The sequence below is a fragment of the Ambystoma mexicanum genome, chromosome 1q (assembly GCF_040938575.1).
Source record: "Ambystoma mexicanum isolate Mex_15411 chromosome 1q, UKY_AmexF1_1, whole genome shotgun sequence".
NCBI lineage: Eukaryota > Metazoa > Chordata > Amphibia > Caudata > Ambystomatidae > Ambystoma > Ambystoma mexicanum.
In genome coordinates, this window is record NC_090922.1 from 1,477,893,858 (window position 1) to 1,477,916,093 (window position 22,236).

Here is a 22,236-nt window from a genome sequence, read left to right on the forward strand (position 1 = left end):
GTTGAAATTAAGACATGTTTGCAGTGTGAGGAGCCGCCAACATTGTTAAAGGAAAGAACCTTCCAATGTGATAGCAGGAACCAATGACACATTTTTCCAACCGCTGTAACAGTTGAAGGTCCACACACAGAGAAAGTGAATATTAAGACAAATAAGACGATACAACACAGTAAAGTCAAATAAGGAACATGTAAACCAGGGAAAAAAAAGTTCATTTTGCACAACAAACTGAATTACAAGAAAACAAATATACAACAAACTAAAATGAAACAATAATGGACTTTCCCACAGAATACAACCTTCCATTCAATGGAGAGAGTGGAAAGAAAACTGGAGGGCAGGAGAACAAAAATATTACGTCTGACTTTTCTTAAGCATGCTTTTGGTCCGGAGGGGCAACACAAATACAGGGAACTGCCACCACAGACTGATCGAAGCTGGGGATATGGATGAGCACGAAAGGTCAATAACACAGCTGGACAAGCATTATGTTCCTCCAATGTGTGCTACTGAAGGACACAAAGGGAAGGAGAGAACATAAGAAAATGTATTGGATCTGAAGAATTTAGCATTGACTTGCAGATGCGGAGAAGGGATAACCACACAGGAGTTGAGACCAAATTATAATTCATACTAAGGGTCCCTACATGCAGGAAAGATTGTGGATGTGTGGAGATCCATCACTACAAACAACAATAGCAATTGCAAAGAAAATTGTACAAGCTCATTTTTTGTGTTCCATGGAAATTAAAAGAAAAAAGTACTTCAAGAAAAAAAAATGAATCTGGGACAGGTCCAGAACAATGTTCCCAGTCAAGAGTGAATGTAATAAAGAGGAATTTGGAATCAAATCAACCATTTAAGGACAAAGAAGATCAGGAGGAGAGAATACAAAGCCAGACTGCAGAAAACAGATGCAAACTACAAGAGTGAAAAAGTAAAGAATAAATGGGTTTGTTGTGATAAGGTATGGCAGTATGCAAGCTCAAGGTATTGTCCAGCAATGAAAACATGCACTTCATGTAATATTAGCAGACATTTTGCAGTCCTGTGAAGAAATAAAGAATATCAGTAGTACAAGGAAGTGATTCTGAGAAAGAATGAGCGATTGTAATACAAAGTCAATTTGACTCCAGAAATTTAAAAATAAAAACGTATGCCCGTTGTGAAAAAATGAGAGAATTGGAAAGTGCAGGTGATGGTGGATAGGTGTACTCCACACACCACATTACAAGGGACAAGCAGGAAAAATTAAAAAGCTGGGGTCTCATGGCAAGTTTACATGAGTCATGTATAACCAATCCGGTTTAGAAGGCTCAAGCATTGATAAAATGGGCTGGTTTAATTCAACTATTGAATTAGATAGCAGGTATAAACAAACATTTCAAGAAAGGGCATAAATACACTAGGATGGAAAGGCTAAATCATGTTAAAAAGAAGTCTGGACCATTGTAAGGTGGGACCTAGGTCATGCATAGTGGCATAAATTAAGTATTTAATTCTGGAATGGGCTCCTGAAGGGATATGCCCACAAGATTACACTGAGACCGGATGCAAGACAAGTAGTTCACAACAAATCTGGACCAGAACCATTTGCCGCGAGGCAAAAGGTAGAGTATGAATTGTCTAGACTGGAAGGAAGAAATAATGGACTCTGCAGAATGGGTAAGTCCCATTGTGGTGGCTATAAAGAAAAAATAAAAATTCAGATTTGCGCAGATCTGAGATCAACAAGAACATAAGAGTTGACAAGTTTCCATTGGCAATAATTCAGAGATAGAACATTGAATTCAAGCAGCAGATTTATTTTAATCTTTGGCCCCCATCACATCAAGTTGATGGAAGATGGAGTTTGGCAAGTAAGTGCACATTTACAGAGAAAGAAGTGGAGTACTTGGGTCATCTGGTGAGTGGAATGGGCTATAGAGCAAAGGAAGATGCTATGGTCGTAATAAGATGCCCAACCCCATAAAATAAAGGTCAGATTTTTGGGACTGCAAGAGTATTACAATACATTTATAAAAAAAATATTTGCCAGTATAAAATGAGCCATCAGAAAGTTGTTAAATAATGCTAATTTGTTTGGAGTGAAGAATGTGTGGGAGCCATGGAGTTGATCAAGGGGAGAATAGGCCATACAACAAACCTGGGGGGATATGAAGTAGGGAATATTGCTGGATATACTGTGGATAATCGGGGAACTGGATTGGGGCATCAATCGCAAGTTAAGGAAGGAGTAGAAAAATAGTGTAATGCTTCGGAGGCAAGGTATTCCGTAATTGGTAGGGAATAGTTGGCACGTGCCTGGGAGGTAAAGTATTTCCATAAGTATTTGTATAGGAAAAGATTTGTGATCTACACATCACAAACAGTTTGTGGAAACTTTGGGCACCACCAAGGCTAGCTAGATGGAGTAAGAATGCGGGATTATTATTTATGTGCCAGGGGCTAACATAGTAGCTGATTTTCTGCCACATTTGCCAGTGTCAGGCAGTGGAGTAAATGAAGTAGAGGCAGTATTGTTGGATGTGGTGTCGAGAGAACAGTGGGTTGAAGATTTGAAGCAACACGTGATGAAATCTACTCCATTTTGACATAGCCCAAGAAATTCCAATTAGGGCAGGAGTTACCATATTGGGAAGTCAAAGAAAAGCTTTCAAATGGAGAATTAATTGTTGGACAGGGAAGCAATTGGTGCCTCGCGAGTCCTTGAGGACAAGGGCATCCTAGTGTAACATACCTAAACAGGTCAGTAAGCGAGATATTGGTGGCCTGGTGTAGTTGTAAAAAAAGATTACTAAGAAGTTGGCCCGGTTAGAACTCCGATAGAGTTGCAAGGTACAGTGTTCCGATTTCACCTCTATTTGGAGTGTTGAAACAAACTAGAATGGATAATGTGGGACTGGATCATATGTTAAGATTCAGTATAACATTTGTTTGACTATTTTTCTAAATGGATAGAAGTCAAATTTGGGAAGAATGTGTGCACTAGTGAAGTAGTCAAATTCATGGACCAGATTGCCCGCAGGGAAGGTTTCCCAGATAGAAGGGCTAATGAAGTAGAATTCAGATGGAGTATGGACATAAAGTTGTTATAAACTGGACGTTTTTTGTGAATTATCTTCCACAAAATAATGGATTGGTGGGAGGGTATAACAGTGTTAGGAATGGATGGGAAGTTGAGGCAGTGGCCAGGATGGCATGGAGCATGAGAACACCATGAACAGTGAATGCGAGGTAGCGATCCCAATACACTTTGTACCTGTTGTAGGTAAAGGTCTTAGACAACAGACTCTAGGTTACCTGAACATATTAAACCATGCATTAAGGAGTCAAGCGAGCTATTCCACGCCAGAAAGGCATGTGGAAATGTTCTTTGTCCAGAGGATTGGTGAGGATTAAGAAAGGAATCACACTGCACAAGGGAATGTCCAGATATACTGATCCCATGGGGATCAAGGAGGAATTCGCAAATTCAGTCAGGGTTTGGAATGGTACAATGTTTCACTTTGATAGCTTGAGTAAATGAAAGTATGATGGTTGGATGAAGGGGAAGAATAGATAGATGAGGTGGTCGACTAAGTGTACAGAAGTGAGACAAGTGGAGAGGTGGTTGGTCAGAGTGATTTCGAGGAGGAGCTTGTGAAGAGAAAGTACCCTGCATGGACAAATAGGTTATTAGCGACCCTGGTTTAGTTATGTAACTGATTTTACAACATGGCACACTCCAGACCAGGACTCTTTCCACTGGCAAGGGATGTGGCGCACAATAGAAACGCGTTTAACTTTATTGAATTTGGGTTCTGCTTTGAGAAGGCACCCAACCTGTCTCACACCCCCTTAATAGACACCCTCGTGTCGCAATGGACCATGAACCAGGCCGGTGTGTAATGAAATCATTATTTTGTTTTACAATTCAAATTCAAAATTAAACAAATCAAATTTAGGGCAGCAATCACCAGTGTGGTCATAATATACAGCAAAATGTTATAATGCAATTAATTAACTTTGACATCAGATACTTCAATGCAAATAGGAATGGAAGCAAGATCACTTTTTGACACACTCATAGATACCACTTGTGTTAGATACTCCCCCTGCAACATCTCCCCCCACCCCCCAAAGCCCTTGCTGACTAAATTCTGTGTGGGTGGAAAGGAGTAGTAAAGAGTCACAAATAAGAGGAAAAATTAAATTTGACCTACCACCCCAGAATAGGAGGCCAAAATGAAAATGAAACCTTGAAAAAAGGAGCAAAATGGCACACTGAGTTCACTGGATAATTAGAGGTCAGTTTACATGTGCAGTAGAAGAGATAGGATGGAAATTTGTGTGGCTGTACTAAAGAGTGGGTGGAAATCTTAACATACCTCTTGGCTAGGATAGGTCAGGCTATTCATGTCGCCACCTACTTCTGAGCTGATTGGATTGATGGAAGTGACCTCCCCTTAGGTGTATGCATTTTATGACTCCTTTTGTCCCACAAGCCTAATTGTACACATAAAGGAGTTATGGAATACAACTTTATATTTACAATAGTCACCATTAGACAACTCAGATAGGGAGATCCCATATTTCACAAGGAAACATTTTATCTAAAACATTTTATCTAAAATTCTACAAATGGCTACACATAAGAATAATAGTGTCTGGCATCTTTTCTCCGAATTTAATATCTGTGCCTTTTACGCTTTCCCTAGAAATGCCTTTTTTCTGCAATTCACGTTCACCACATGCCAAGAAGACACACCGTCTTATTTTGCTTGTCCAAAAATTACATTTAAACTGTCAATCTCACATTACTGCTTATTCAGATTATTAAAATAAATGTCTGAATGTAAACTTAGGTGTCAAAGGAATTCACACTTCTTTGTGACAGGGCTAGTTCCCTTGGTCCCTTGTCCCTTGCTGTAGAAATGCCGGCCAGTCTGACTAGGTTTCCACACTTTGGCCCCTTCATATTTTGAGGAGGGGATTCCTTTCTCGGGGGGGGGCGGGGGTGGTATCTGAAGTGCCTGCCTTTACCAAACTCATTGTGCTGGTTTCAGAAAAAGAAAAAAATCTTTTTCTCTTTCTGTCACAGAAACCAAGTCTTTTTTGGGAATAAGTATAATACATTGAAACCACCCCAGCCCCACACATATAACACTATTTCTGTGCGAGTATTGGGATGATTTCACATTTAGCTTTCAAAAGTGCAGTTTTCTTGCTTTTTTAACACGTGTTCATTTTCTACATGTTGATTTCACAAGATGCGGTTTTCTTTGCATTTGCTTTCTAAAGGCATTTTATAGCTCTGGTCAATATCTGCACACAGGGATATGCTTAGAAAAATGGTTTCTTGGTAATTGACATATAGCAAGAGAGCTTTCTTTTGAAGTACTTTGCGTGGGTTCATTTGTTTACAAATTGAATCCTAGCTGTGCGGACTGAAATTAAATGATCTGCTCTTCACAGACTTTACTTGATAAAACAATGCCGTTCTGGGAAGGATGGCCTTATTTGATGTTGTTCAACATGAAACAGATGGACATGGCTTAGTTCACATTTTCCATTTTAACGTTTTAGGGAAGGGGATGTATTGTGGTTTATAGAAAGGTTCTGTGTTACAGGTGTGGGTGGCCACAGACGAAGGTTCTTGGAACATTACATACATACATACTTGGAACATGGAGTACGTTTGGGCTTCTTTTCGGTGGCAGGGCTGGCACCAAAAAGCTCCAATAGGCGTAGTGATGCTGAGAACAAGACGTATACTGCCTGTCTGAAGAAATGCTCCTGAGTGTGCGCTGGTACACTATACAACAAAGACTGAACACAGTATCAGTGTGAGGGTCCCGATAACAGGTAAGTTAGGTAGGGCCGTCTTGGGGAAAGGAATAGTGGGGGTGAAAAGGAGCACAGGTGGGACACCCCGGAAACAGGCAGCAAACAGAGTGCTGTTGGTGGCAGAATGTGCAGGCAGCATTTTCCATGGTAGGGAGAGGGTGGAATTATACAGGCATTATAGAGGGTTAGTAAAGGCAAGATGCGTGCACCATTTAGACCCCAATTAGAAGCTTTGGGACTGTACTATTGGTAAATAAAACCTCATAACTGCTAGCACTTTCCCATTGTAACAAAATATAGTAGTCAGCTGATTAGAGCCAGTCTGAACAGTATGTCACATGACTGAAGTGCCAGCACCATGTCCCATTGACTGCATGCAGACTTGCTGAGGATATACCAGTGTTGAAACAAACCAATGTGTTGAACTCGTTCCCATTTAAAGTATATAAGCACTGAAGTGATACTATCCCATTAATTGCTTTGCTGTAAAGTAATAGTTGCTTCTTCACATACAATGTCAATATCCCACTTACAACCACAGAGCCTACTCCACGCAAACAATCTCATTCGCTCTGTTGTACCTCCACTCTGCATGCTAATATCAGCATGCATGCTAACCATTGACACTGCTCTTAACAGAAACATTGTTTTCCTCTTCTCCCACATCTTTGTCCTTTCCGACTACAGCATCCATCATGTCAACCATACATAGAGGTCTGGCAGGGGGGCTCTTGCATGCACGCTCCTTGATTCCCCTCACCCCTCAAATCTATAGAGCTCTTATGATGGCACTTTCCACTCCACACTGCAACTGCTGCTTTCTATCTGATCCACTGCCCGCAAGGGTAACAACGCCTTCTGGGATGAAATCAAACCCCTCACTGTATCAAATGTCATCAACCTAAACATATGAGATCTCAATCTGCCAGGAATGAAAGCAACCAAGGAAAACAAATAAGTCCTCTTTGATCTCCTTGATGCCCTATGCTCCACATCACAAAACGATCCCACCCTCACCAAAGAAAGCACACTCAACGTGGAAGGCTAATACCTCACCCATCAACTGCTTACCACCTACACAATTTAACTGGACTGAACACTGCCCATCCCCATTAAGCTCCAGCACTCAAATCCTTCCATTGAGGGCAACTGAAACCACCACAACCTCTGCATATGGATAACATCAAGGTATCATTGAAACTACAAAACTAAGCCATTGGCACCTTGGCATAGACTACACACCACCAACAGTAAGCGTGCCATCTGCAAAGATCAGAGAAAGACAACTTTTAGAAGAGCACTACCTTTAAAGTGTCTGCTCAGGCACAGGACAATCCCCTCAACCAAAGCACATTGCTACACAACCACAACAAAAGCCCCCATGCTCACTTTAACTCCATCAAGCTATATCATCCTCTACGGCACCCGAATCCCAGAGTTATGCAAACATTTTCTTTACAGGCAAAAACCAACAAGCTCAGAAGCCACATAACTCCATTAACATACCATAGCACCAATGTCCCAAGACGGTCAAGGCCCTAAAACTGAAAGAACTCGGTCTTATCACTCTGTGCCACCTCCTAATAGGACAGTCATCCCAACCTCCAGCCTGAAGTACAGGGAACACTTGCACTCCTCTTCCCACACCATCATTCCCCTCATACAAGGCATCTTCCAATATGCACTAAACCAGATCATACCTCTACTAAACAGGCCCACTATTGACCTGAATGACCTAGCACCTACCCCTCCTCCTCAGATACCCATCTACCCTTCTTTGGCAAGAAGATGGAGCCGACAGTCACACTCAAGCTATATGAAGTTTTGCCCAACATCCTACTTCAAGAATACCAGTCTGGCTTCCAAACAAGATGCAGCACCGGTACCACCATCCAGGTCATTGACAAGGAAATCTTCATGAGAAAGGTGAACCATGCCTCCAGGTCCTGCTCAAACTATTGCATTAAATACCATCAACCACAAATCAAAATTGGGTATACAATATTGGATTCGCAGCCACAGTACCCCTTAATTCAACTCTGACCTTTCCAACAAACACCAGCTTCTCCAAACGAGCACCTGCAGATCCAAACAATGCCCTGTGATCTCAGTCCCACAGCATTCATGCTCGTCTCCCGTCATCTTTAACCTCCAACATGGGCCACTGGTAAACTAATGGCAAAATTAAACCTCAAATTCCACAGCTATAGCTAGATGAGACTCCCCCGATGAGTCACCAAATTAAATACGGCCTCACCCTTTAAGCCTGGATGGCAAATTCCCACATAACACTCAACCATGCAAAACAGTTCATCCTCCTCAGTGGCACCACCAAATACACAGGTTAAAAACTCAGTTGCTTCTCCTCCCAACTCACCCCTAGACCTACACAGCATGGTACCAGCGGTCACCCTTATGCAAAAATGTATGAACGTCTTCCCTGCCAGACTTCATATCAGTCACCCAGGCCTTGTTGCTCCCACCTAGTGGGTGGCAATTCCCACCTGGCAGGTGTCCCAACCACAACTCTGGCCATCCTGCATCACCACCAAGAAACATGACCAGATCTCCCCAAATCATTGAATTAAACAGGTTACACCTCCAAGCTCACTACTCCTTCAAAGCAGCCTGCCTCGCCTACAAAGGAATAATGTCCAAGACGTCAGCAAACAGATTGAATAAAACCTAACTCAGGAAGACGAACTGCAAGAAGCATGATTTTGGCAGACGAGAATCCAAGTGCAATAAGAATAAGACCAGAAAACAAGTGCTCTCTAGATATGCTCCCATTCCCCCCCCCCCCACTGGGATATCCTTCCTGCTAATATCAAGCTGGCGCCCTCCCTCCTGCGATTTAGAAAAGATCTGAAGACCCTGCCCTTTAAAGAGCACATCAACAAATGAGGACCATAGACTGACAAGACAACCCAGAGTATGTATCACTCTCTCAACTGCACAGTGCTCAGTTGCCTTAGAGTTAGGTTTGCACTATACATCACCTGCATGCATGACAGGTTCAATGATCAGAGCTAAACATGATCTGCAAAGTGTCACCTGTAAAACTCCAGCCTGCTCCGGAAAGCAAAGTCATGCGTGTGAGTCAGCAGAAGGGTATCACAGAGTCAGGGATTCATTGATCCACCCGATAGAAGACCAATGCGTTTAAAGTAGTAACATTTCTGTCAATCCTAAGCACTTTACTGTTTTAGTGAAAAAACTGAGTTCATTTTGTGGTGGTAAACTGACATTAAACTGTAAAGTAAAAGTGAAAAACCACTGTTCATTATACCTGCTTTGTATATAGATGCAAATCTGCCCACTGTTTGGGATATCCTTGTGTAGGTGCCAACAAAATGGTAATCAATAAACTGCAAGTTCTACAAAACAATGCACTCCGTGCTGCCCTCAACATTCCGAGAAGAGAACATATCTCGGCCACAAGAATTTCATGCAAATGACTCTCCATCCAACAAAAAAAAAAAAGAGACCTAAAAACCATCTGCCTCACCTACAAAGCTCTCGACCACCTAGCCCCGCCCTACTTAACCAATAAATTCACCTTAAGACAGAACACCAGAACCACCAGATCCTCCAATACACAACTGACGGTGCCCAAATACTCCCTTAAAAGAGCAGGTGGATCCAGCTTCCCAGTTCTAGCTTTGCAACTGTGGAACACCATCCCACTGGACATCAAATCGACCCCTACATTCCAAACCTTCAGAACTAAGGTCATCACCTGGTTACTCAATAAATAACCAACTATGTATATATGCCTAATGTATGCTTGTATCCTCTACTATGTCTGCGTGTTACTATCTACTTTCTTGTAACCATACTTATGCTGCACAAATGTTCCTCACCTTTGCCTGTAACTTGATGTTTAAGCGCCCATATACCCCTGGGTTAGGAGCACTATATAAAATAAACAAACCCGTCACTAAAAAGTCAGTGTAGATTCTATTTAAGTGTCAGGTTTTTCTTTCTGGAGTCGTGTTCAAGTCTGACCAGAGTCCCTACCATTTATTATCTGCTTCATCACTCCTGGTCTATGCCAGTCTGCCCTTAACCCATTTGGTAAAGGAATCAAAGGTAGGGCATCACAGCCAACCAATGTCTTCCCCTCCATCCCATACCCCGATCCCCCATTCACCCCCTTCCACCATCACCGTTCGTGGCAACATGCCATGTTAGTTATCCCTGAAACCTACGGCCGCTACACATAGCAGTAGCTTCACTTTAAGGTTAAATATTTCTCCCAGAGTTAAGAAAAATATCAATTTCCAGTTTTTAATCCATGTATGGTTCACTTGCAAAGTACAAACTGTTCCATTTCTTAATCTTATTGAAAGTTATTTTTAAAGGATGCGCCGAGTAATAGTCTGTTGACTAGAACAGTCTTGCTTTAGAGCAGCCAGAAGCACAGAAACAGCTCTCCTGAACACCCATGAAGACCTGCTCTCCAGCCTTGCCTCCAACATCTCCTCTGTCCTCATAATACTCTTCTGCCTTTGACATGGTCCACCATGCCATCATGCTCAACCGTCTCCGCGATAACCTGGGTAACAATGATCAGGCTCTGGCATGGCTGACCGCTTTCCTCTCCGATCGACCCTCCCAGGTCCAACTTGGGTCCTTCCCATCATTATCTCACTCTCCACCTGTGGTGGTCCCCAGGGGTCTAACCTCGCTCCCTGGCTTTTCAACCAATACCTGGCAACTCTTGCCCACCGCATTGCCATTTTCTGCTCTAATGTCCAGTGCTATGCGGACACTATTTTCAGGCTTCCCTCAGCCACCTCTTCTCCTCTCTGACTGCCTATCTGCCATTCAGGATTGGTGTGCCACCAATGATCTCGGTCTGAATGCCAGCTAGTCAGAGATCCTCCTCATCGGCACACCTTCACCCTCCTTTCCGGTCACTCTTTGGCCGGCCTCCCTTGGCCCTCCTCCTAACCCCACCTGTGAGGCTAAGAAACTCAGGGTCATCTTTGACTCCATGCTTTCCTTCTCTACCCACATCTCTGATGTCTGAAAAAAAAAATCTAACTTCCTACTGCACCTCCTCAGAGGTATTCTACCTTTCCTCTCCTTCCCCCCAGAAGCTTGCTGCCTCTCGAGCCCTGGTTCTCTCTGGATTAGACTATTGTTAACAGCCTCTTTCTAAATATACCTGCTTCTACTCTCCGCCCTTTGCAACTTATCCACAACAGGACTGCAAGACTTGTCCTTGGCCTCAATCCCTGGGATTATATCTCTCCATTGGCTCCCAGTGACTGCAAGGTTTAATTTCAAGCCCCTATGTATTGTCCACAAGGCTTTCTGGGGCACGGGGCCCAAAATAACTTCAGCTCTCCCCGTAAATCCCTTCCCTCCAGAGCTCTTCGCTCCTCCACCTCTAACTCCCTCAGGGTCAGTAATTTTTCTAAGAAACGAGCTGGGGGTAGATTTGTCTTCGGCTGGGGTCTCCCTCTGGAACAGCCTCCCTGCCACTCCAACACGAGGAGAACAATCTCTGGTTCCGGAAGCACCTCAAGACCTTCCTCTTTGCTCCTGCCTTCTCTCCCCTGCTGATCTGCTCCGTCTCAGCTTGTGCTCCTGGTCACCCTCTGACTTCAGGGCCCAGGTACCTGCTCACCCTGCCACCCAACCGCACTGCTTCCTGCCAATCCCTTGCACTGGGGTCTGTATCTAACCCTAGAGCCCCCCCCCCCCTCAGTTTTTCTGCACTTATCTGGCACACCCCATCTATTGCCTTATACCTAGCACTTGCTGGCTGGACTGCCACAGTGTGTTGCTCTTAGATTTAATTTATTTTCTCCTTGCTCAGCACTTTTACTCCTCCCCAACCTCCACCACCCACCTCCCCCTCCCACACACTTTCCCCTGCACTTGCACGTTCTCAATGTCACTGGGCCTCGTAAGATCGTTATTTTTGTTCTCCCTGGTTACCTTGCCTTGTCGCACTCAAACACCTGTGTACAAGCGCAATACAAATCAAATATTCATTTTTTTTATTTGTGCCTGTAGGGGGTGTAATTATCTTATCCGTGCCTGGACAAACATTACATTTCCCACATTAGTTGATGTGATTGTAATGTTCCATATTGTTCCTCGTTTGTAGAAAACTGAAGACATGTTTTCAATGTCTTTCATTTAGTGATGGTGGGTCTTTCTCCAAACTCTTTTCGCTATTGTGTCCATTTGCAAGATATGCCAATGTTTTTGCAGAAGCTTCTGTAAATTGTAGCGATCAGAGCTGTTGGATGCCGTCTGTTCCTGGTCCTTTTTGTCCACCAGAAGTTCTGCTCTGTCCTTTGCTGTTTTTTGCAAAGCTGTTTAGTGTTTATTCGAATAACCTCTTTTCTTGAATTGATTAATGCTGATCTCAAATAGCTTTTATTCAACTTACCTCATTCACCATAAATACATATACAAGAAAACCACTAAAAAAATACAAATTCAATGCATGGGTCATCTTCATTTGTTTTTAAACGATGTTTATTACACCATGGTAGTAAATTGGCCTACTTGTGTGCTATTGGCAAAAGGGCTTTATTGGCACGTCTTAAGCCATTTCAATTCCCAATTCTTGGTGATCAGTGCAGTTGGGCAAATCTAAGTTTAATGTACAGACTGACAGGGGGGTAGGGAGGCTGACATGGTTTGCTTTTTGGACAGATGGGTTGTGCCCGTGGCCAATTTCATGCAATCATGGACTAGCTCAACCTCTATTAAAACTGCCATTGTTTTGGCTTTCTTTGTGGTTTGCCTCTGGGGATTATGCCATAGGTGTCCCAGCTCCAACCTCATCAGAAGATTGTTGACATACTGGAAACACAGCAGGGATCTACCACCCCCCCACCTCCAGGTGGTGTATGGTCACCTCCCAATATACCCGAAACTCTGGTACAGACCACAGTCTCGGCCAATAAAACAATGGTTTGTAAACAATCTCACTCTCAATCAGTCTAAGGCCCAGTTCCAGGTAAGTGGGTGCACTCTGGCATGGTTTTGGCAGCCCTAATGTTTTCAGGAAGGATCTCTCAACCCACCCCAGGATCTTTGTACCCGAGTATCCCCAAGTGCAGCCCCATACATTGCTGATGCCCTGGCCTGGGCTAGGTACACCAACTGCTGTGTAATTGGGCCTTGCCCATGTTTTAAAAAAACTTCGGATACCCCCCCCCCCCACCCATATTTTGAGTGACAAGCTGGATTTCACCATCTTTAGGGGCCAATTTCCTTGCCCATTAAACCTTAACCCCAAGCAATATTGTTCAACCCATTCCAAGGGGGTACAATAAATGGCATCCTAGATTTTTTAAATTTGGTAAATTTTGGCCGAAACACCAGCATTAGTTTTCTTCATGTTCATCTCTAGCTGTGGCTCAGAGCATTTCTCTGCAAAAGCCTCCAGGGTGGTTGAGGCCCTTCATAGAGGTGGACAATCGCACTGCATCAGCGAAAAGTAATATCAGGCAGGCCTCCCAACCCAATTTATGGGGGGGGGAATTTAGACACTTCAGCCTAACATGGCAGACCATCTTGTCTATGTATAGCAGGAAAGTTAGGGGCGCCAGGATACATCCCCGCCTAAAACCACGGTTGTTTAAGTCCCCCCCCCACCAGACACAGAAGTGCAATAGTTTAGGAAGCGAGAAGTTAAAGCTGAAAAATGAGAGCATCGCACAGAGGATGCAAGGTCTGCACACTTTCAGGGAACCAGATTCATTCGGTTGTATTTCTCGTATCACTTAAACAATTTTTATATTTCCCATCAATACCAAGAAAAAATGGATAGTCACTGGGCAGTAATGCTCTATACACAGATGCCACTGCTCTTCATCTCAGAACTTCTTTAGATCCGACCCAACAGCTTATCTGCCCAATTGTGGGTTGCCTTCATTGTTAAGACTGTATACTAGTCAGAGCAAAGATGGCAACCCAATGAGCCATGCCGCGGCAGTGCTGCTTGCCCAGGTGAAATAAACCCTTCAGGGAAATCACAGACCTTCCTAAACAGTGCTGCTGTGGTAACAGAAGACCGGATAAGTGGCTTAACAAGACTCTGGTAAGCCAAAAGAAAAGGGCCATTGGTGTTGGTCTCGGGTGCAAGCTAAAATGACACATGTAGGGTTCCACATCATTAAGAACCGAGGTGGGAGAGTTGTGCAGACGGTTTATTAAACCTTCAATTTCTGCTATGTGGGGGGGTGGAGTAGGTGGGACCCTGTCGAGATTAAGTGGTTGCAAGCCATGGTGGCAGGATACAGATAAATGGCCTTATATGCAGTCAGACTACCGGGCAGTTAGGAACATTGCAGATAGGACTGTAGGGAATATCTTGCTGCGACCCCTGATCCAAATGAGTCGGGAGCAGGTGGTGTGAGGCATCCATGAGGAGGGAGTGTTGGTGCCAGAACCAGGGAGAAGGAGCTAGGTTGAAAGGTGGGTGTGGGTAAGACTGTCTGCATACAAGCCCTGACCTTTTTGGGTTGGGGACAAGATTGGAACACCTTGAGATTTGGAGATCCATCCTGAACAAGGGGGTGGGGAAATACACAGGGTGTCTTGTGAAGCTGGGGGTGAGCCTGGCATAGGAACAGAGAATATTACAGGTTTTGGTGACTTTACCTTTCAGTGAGAGCTGCTTTTAGTGGCCAAAGCTGGTTATACCCACGGTCTGGACTCACCTGGAGCTAATGGGGGGATCTTTGGACAGTTTTGTCTCCTGGGTGCACCCTGGAAAGGCCACACAGACTATGCACATTACAATGGCAGATGCCTCCACACAGATCCCAGTAGCAGAGGCAGCTGGCACACTGGTGAACGAACTGGGTAAAGTAGAACAGGCATTTGTAGCAAGGAAATCAGAAACAAGCCTTGATATGTACAGAGAACACATTAGGTGAAAAGGTTTGTGCCATAGAAGCAAACAGACTCCCCATTGCTGTGCCAAAGGTAGAGGAAGACCTCTGCTCCTAGCGCCCTAACCACTCAACTTAGACAAGTGGGATTATAGAGATTAGGTCTCACAGATTAAACATTCTTAAATTTGGAAATCTGGACTTCTGCCCAACTCGGCAGCCATGTCAAGACGAAGAGATTGGGCACATCAGACAGGCCTGAAATCTACTGCAGCAACATCAACCCTTGAGATGTTTTGGTAAAGCTTCATTCTTCAGAGGAAGGTCCTGGCAACAGCAGAAGACTAAGTACTCCATAGACTACAGTAGCAGTAAGATCCAGATTTTACAGGATATTGCCACATATAAAGCAGTGCCCAGAGTTCAAACCAATCACAAAATATCTGCATAAACGCATATCCTTCCCATGCAGTAGATCCTCGCCACATAATGAATCAAACTTGGCTGATCAGAACAAACACGCTGGGCACCACCGCCCCCATCTGTCCCACCACCAAGCCAGCATTTAGTTCACAGAATGCTACGCTGCTCATGTTATGAGGTTGGAGGTTTAGGGGCGCGTTTCCTTTTTCCCAGTGGCAGCTCACTGGGTAGGACCATTGTCCCCTCTGGACTCTATTACCAAAATAAATTACCTCAGTTAGCTACACCAAGCTAAGAGGGGAGATGAACATTGCATATAGACCTAGTTCTCTGGTTTCATATGTTTAGTCTCTATAGAGGGAGAGGATTGTCAGGCGAGTATACAGGGGAGGCGGGGGGATAAGCTGATGCCTTTTCAGATATGCATGAGGGGTAGGATTATCAGGGTGGTAGGGCTGAGCTGCAAGCAAGGGGTGGAGGAAACAGCCACTTGTGTGGCTATGTTACTGATGCTATAGTCGGAATGCCTAGGAGAGCTAGATGGAGCAAGATGCTGAGACGCCTTTGGAGTCACAGAGCAAGGACCAATGGCGCATAGTTTACTCACCTAAAGTCCTGGGGTGGCCATTTTAATGCAAAAGACCCTCTTGAAATCAGAATCTAACCTTGTGATGGGAGAAAAAGAAACACAGGCTTGTATTACCAGGAGTTTGGCAGACAGACATAAGCCGATTGACCGCATACGTGCCCTTCATGGTCTACAATAGTTAGTGCTCAGTCAGCATGGGAGGAGTGGGGGGGGCACGAATCCTTTTATGTCACAGGTTTTTCCCCAGAGAGGGGAAATCTGGCATCTAAAGTCGAGTCATTAAAAGGGCTTCTTGGCATCATAATCCAAAAGATTAGCCATTAAACATTCTACTCATTCCCATATGGCATAGACTAGACTCAACCATTTGGTATCCAGTAATATCCCTATATATGGTCGCTGTAAATAATGTTGCTGTGAAAAGGTTGTGGTGACATAGGTGACCGAATATAGGTACAGGGGCAGCACAGGATGTCCCCCGCATGTTCCATGTAATGTCCCCACAGAAAATGGCAATTTTTTTTGTGTGGCGATATGTTTGAGGGGACATTACATGGACCCAACCATTTGCCAATTCGAGCTACTCCAATGGCATGATTGAGCCTATAGGTCCTCGGACTACACCAAGCGAAACTACCTGTTCCTTTGAGCGCATGGAGGATGCGGCGGCATCAGCAACACGTCCAACAGGTGTGGCAGCTCTACAGAAGGTGGCAACACTTGCAAAATGCAGAGATTGCCAATTTCAATAGAAAACACTGGTCTACAGAAGGAATTAATTTGGGAAAAGGGAGGTTTTTCCTGAATTAGTCAAAACAGGGGGGTTAAGGCCATTCTATAAATTGTTTGACAGAACCTTTTGTAAGGGAATTGGTGACTTCCCTTACAGAACTTCAAACTCCTGACAGCAGTCAGGAACAGCACCTAGACAAGTTAAGACTTCCAAGGATGAGACTGCAGTGCCTTAATTAATCGTTCATTGCAAAGACAAATAGGAAGCAGCTTGGTATCCACTTGCAGATCTCTGCAAAGTCAAGCCTTTTAGCAACGCCCAGAGTTTCAGAAGAGAGTTGCCCAAGCCATCTACATGGATGGCAATGCCCTCATTGCAGGAGAGCACTATGACACCTTAGTCCCTCTAAAATAAAAGCACAAACTGAACATCCGTGAAGACCTGCTCTCCAAACTTTATTCCAACACCCAGTGTCCTCATCTTACTTGTTCCCTCTTCTGCCTTAGACACAGTTAACCATGTCATCCGGCTCAACCGTCTCCGCAATAACCCGGGCATCACTGATCAGGCCCTGGCTTGGCCGACCTTCGTCTCCAAACGACGCTCCCAGGTCCAACTTGGGTCCTTCCTATCCTCCATCTCCATCTGTGGTGTTCCCAGTGGCCCAACCTCTCTCCCTGGCTGCTCAACCAATATCTGGCACTTCTTGCCCACCACATTGCCGCTCTCCGCCCAATCAGTGCTATGCAGACGACACTGAACTCCTTTTCAGGTTCCCTTTCGCCACCTCCTCTCATCTGCCTCTGTACGCCATCTAGAAGTGGTGTGCCACCAAAGAGCTCTGCCTTAATGCCAGTAAGACAGATTCTCCTCATCCGCACACCTGCACCCTCCTTGCCTACTCTCTGGCCAACTTATTGCCCTCTTCCTGCTCCCACCTGTGAGGCTAAAAGCCTTGGGCTCATCTTCGACTCCACACTTTCCTTCTCTCCTCCCACCTCTGACATCTCCAAGAAGTCACACGACCAGCTGCTCCTCCACAGAGGTATTCCTCCTTTACTCTCCTTCTCCCAGAAGCTCACCATCTCCAGAGCTCTGGTTCTCTATAGGCTGGAATACTGCCTCTTTCTGAATCTGCCTGCTTCTACTCTCCGCCCTCTGCAACTCATCCAAAACAGGACCGAGACTTGTCCATGGCCTCAAGCTCAGGGATCGTATCTCTCCAGGACTGAAATCTCTGCATTGGCTCCCAGTGGCGGCAAGGATTCAGTTCAAAACCCTTGCATTGTCCACAAGGCCTTCTCTGGCCTGGGACCTCAATACCTTCAACTCTCTATATCTTCCCTCAAGCTCTCTGCTCATCCGCCTCCAACTCCCTTAGGGCCAGTCGCTTCTCCAAGCAGCAAGTTGGTGGTAGATCTTCTGCTGGGGCCTCCCTCTGGAACAGCCTCCCCGTCTCTGAAACGAGGAGAACCATCTCAGGTTCTGGAAGGTCCTCAACACCTTCCTCTTTGCTTCTACTTTCTCTCCTATCCCCTGCTCATCTCCTGGCTGAATCTGAAACTGCACTCATTACCTTGCTACCCTCTGATCTTGGGCCCAGGTCCCCTTCCTGCCAGTTGCACACCTGCACTGCCCCCGGGCAACCCTTGCACTCAGGAATACAGAAACAGTCCCCATAAGCACTTGACCCCAGATGTCTGCACCTGGTCTTTATTTTAGTTATCCGATGTACTGCACTGCCCCCTCCCTACACTTGCGCAATCTCAATATCACCTGGCGTAGTAGGATTGTGGTCTGTCTACCCTCTGTTTCAACTGCCTTCCCTCTTCGCACCTTGAAACACTTGTGTATAGGCACTTTATAAATGCCATATCATACTCAAACCAAGGCAGATAAGGAAGGAAGTGAAGGCTGATGCAACTTTATTACACAGACGCTAAACGGAGACCAGGGGCAGAAATGGAACCAAGGTCTTCTAATGCCAATAGCAAAGGGGATCCATGGCATGGCAGAAACCACCCAGTCAGGCAAGAGCCCAACAGTTATTCTTCGGGGCACAATAGGAAGAAAAAGAGGCCCAATCCATTGCGAGAGACATCCCAGCAAGGTACCAGGACAGGGAGCAGGCTCAACCAGAGGGCTCAACCAGAGGGCTCAACCAGAGGGCTCAACCAGAGGGCTCAACCAGAGGGCTCAACCAGAGGGCTCAACCAGAGGGCCAGTTGATTGATATTTTATTTCTATCGCGCTCGTACAAAAGTGTTTCAGAGCGCGGCAAGGGAGGGGAACATGGGAGAACAAAACAACGATCTTACTAGGCCCAGTGACATTGAGAACACGCTAGTACATGTGAGAGGGGGGATGGGAAAAGTGCATGATGGGGGGGGGGGGGGGGAGGTGGAAAATACGAAGCAAAGGAGAAACAGATAAATAACAATAAATAAAAAAGGCAACAAACAGTGGTAGTGCAGCCAGCAATTTGCAAGTGCTAGGTTTAAGGCAGCAGACAGGGTAGGTCTGATAAGTGCAGGAAGAAAAAGGGGGGGCTCTATGGGTACAAGTGTCCACCACAGTAGTTGAAGCAGAGTCCATCACTACTGCTTTCAACTACAATTACCAGTATGGGGTGGATACATGGGTGGTCCACAGATGTCCAACACTGCCACAGAGGCAGTTACTGGATCCAGTCCGAGAACATTACTCATGTCAGCACAGACAATGTTCGGTTTGAGGCAAATGATGCATAGGTCTGTAGGATACAAGCCAAATGTTCTATAGCTTCAGTCTAAGTTCAGGGAAGTGACAGTGAGAATGTCAAGGACAGCCTCTTCATTAGTATCATGAATTTAGTAAAGAAATCAGTAGGTCAGTTTGTCTTGTCCGTCACAGCCGATCAACAAATCACACAGGTTTGTCAGAGCCCGGGATCTAACCAGACGGACGATTTACATCCATCAGGTCTCAGAGGCTATGTTAGAGACATTAATCTACCCAACATCTTGCAGCTTGAACCTAGAAGACGCCTATAGCACCCTCAAGTAACTAGACACAAGATTGCCTCCAGCATCCATCGGGAATATGCCAATGTGGCGCTGTGTGAAGGGGCGTTCTACTAAATAGGGGTACAAATACCCTGATATAGCTGCCTTGAGGACGACATTTCATCAAAACACGTGTCGGCTGTGAAGTACAAGACAAATGAATACTAATGAAGAGACTATTGCCAGTACAGTAGCACCAGATAGGGTAACTTTAAAAGCCAGTAGGAGGACACCCTCTCGGTACTGACATTGCAAAAGACTTACAGCCAAAGCGCGCCACAGATACACCTGCACCTAACCAGACAATGAGAAGGCAATGGCGTTCCACTTACTTGCCATTAGGGATTTTACTGTTTCTTTTGCCTGGGATCATAGGAACTTGGAGACTAAGGTGTGCCGCAGATCAGCATGCATTTCATATGTAATCCAGTAGATTTAGTCCATGAGCACACCGTCGCTACACATAAGATCCAAAGACATGTTGAGCTACAAGATTTTTTATTTCTTTTTTAATCAACTTTGAGTGTTATAAAATAGCTCCCTTTGTATACACAACAGATTAGAGTCAGTGCTGTAGAACTACTGCAGCATGTACAGTACAAGGAAAAGGCGACAATGCCCAAGCACAAAAACAAAAAATGGTTACAGCAGCTGTCGGCTAAACTAGGATCAAGACTAGACACGGATCTAGGCTTTCGCCTAGCAGCCATCCACAAACCCGCTCGGCTCCCACATACTGTTGCAGCACATCTAGGACAGCAAGTGCGCGACACATGTCACATGGTTACAGTACATCACATTAATCATGCTTTTTGCTTGGAGAAGTACTCTTTGCTTTTCGCGATGTCAGGCTTGATGGTGTCACTTCCTGGGTTCCAGCCAGCTGGGCACACTAAAGGGAGAAAACCATGATAGGTTATAGGCACCAGAAGAAGGCTTTATAAAAAAAGGTTGAAGTGCAGATAAGGGTCTTACAAGAGCTGCTGCAGGTAACCTACTATAATCACAAAAATCTACTCCTGCTTGGGTAGAAATGGACCCACCACATTTGGTCAGCTCTGATGAAACGTGCACTGGCTACATAACAGAGGGTGAGGAATAACTTAGTCTACATGGTCTTACCAATCGTAGTCTAAATGGTCTTACCAATGGGGAGAAGAAACACGACATACAGCACACATTCCTTGCATCCAGTATCAACCAGTTTCCACGCAGGCCAGTTTGTTGGAAGCCCATTTGCTCATAACATTGAATTATGGAGCTGGGTTGGGTATTTAGACAGGTGGCAGTGATTGGAGGTTGCGGAGGGTATCCAGTCATCAGAAATGGGCTTCCAGTCAAGTGACGTGATGTCAGATCTTACACGGAGGCAAAGGTGGACTCTGTAACCTAGCTCATCCAGGATTGCGGAGAGCATTCCGCATCCCCATAAAAGCGACCCAAGGATTTTAAAAAGGCAGCATGGACCCTCCACGAAAGTCCATGCAAAGTAACAGCATGCGGGCGCAGGCCTTTATATGAAGCTTTTTCAGCACAGCCCGCGTGGGGATGTGACGGCACTGCATGCGCATCGAGGAGCCAGTAGATTGGCTCAATGATAGCGGCACCATTGCAGTAGGCTGGTCACCAGCACAGCCAATCACTGGACCATCTTCCTTTGCATCATGAACCCAGTTGGCTTAATGGGGAAAAGGTATAGTTGGTGGGGAAGTTGGATATTTGAAAGCAGCATGGCTTAGCGATGGGCCTGATCTCATAGCACACGAGACGATGATACAGGAACCACTTGAGGCAGATAAGATTAATTTCCCTGATTCACTTCCTAAAGGGGGGGGGCCATCTGAGGCACAGCCATGTTACTTTGCTTCAAGCATCAGTGTCTAGGAGACTTCTCCTGCAGCCTGGACATGTCCATTGGAAAGTAGACTGAGGCGTGAACGTGGTGTGGGTGGGTTTTAAAATCAAAGACTGCATGTCCCAGCGGCACAAGATCATGGTTTAATTAGCTAAACCCTAACTCTTCTTGCAGATTGCATGTAATTCCCGAATTATCACATTCTCCCACTCAAATCCCTTAACCCCCCTCTCCCATGAAGGCGATCCCCCTAATCGTTTGTTTGCTTAGAATTCGGGGGTTTCACACGTCCCCCCTTACCTCACCCGCTGTCTCAGTTCCCACACAGACATGCAGTCCAATTTACACGCTCTTGCCCGCCCTATACCTTCCCCCATCACAATCATTCCCCTCCACACAAGATCCATCCAGATTTCTCTCCTCCGCCACCAGTCAGCCTGGACGGCCCCGCGTGCATCGCAGGGAGCAACCATTGCGGCGACTAACGTAAATGAAGGGGCTCTGGTCCTGAGCTTGGGAGGTATGTGAAGGGAGTTTAGTCCCTTCAAACAGGATCGTGGGCAAAAACAGAATTCGCCTATTTCACTTAGTACCGATGACATAGCAGTGAAAAGGTATTAGTAGGAAATTGTGAAGGGTCCATAGTGGGTAGGAAAATTGATCCGTTCCATGGTTGCCTTGCATCAACAGGACCATTTTTCGCCCAATCATGTGGCACTTTTAAGTGTTTGCCAGATGCTACATTCTTTGTTCTTCATTTACAATCTATAGTGTCAAACTGCTATGCAACAGCTCTATGTTGCAAGACCTGCACTGAAGCGCATTTCTATTGTCGGAGGAAATCCCAATGCAAGACTGCAGGAATGGTGATTGTCTAGAGGCTCTAGCTGCAT

General features: G+C 45.2%; 1 protein-coding gene across 1 annotated transcript in view; it reads right to left on the reverse strand.

Annotated features, from left to right (window-relative positions):
• Nucleotides 1–19,969: 19,969 nt before the first annotated feature.
• Nucleotides 19,970–22,236, reverse strand: part of PRDX1 (peroxiredoxin 1) — a 56,097-nt gene continuing 53,830 nt past the window's right edge. The window contains exon 6 of the mRNA XM_069642379.1: nt 19,970–20,380. Within this exon, the coding sequence (XP_069498480.1) occupies nt 20,292–20,380 (89 nt within the window). The 3' untranslated portion in view covers nt 19,970–20,291. The remainder of the gene's footprint in view (nt 20,381–22,236) is intronic.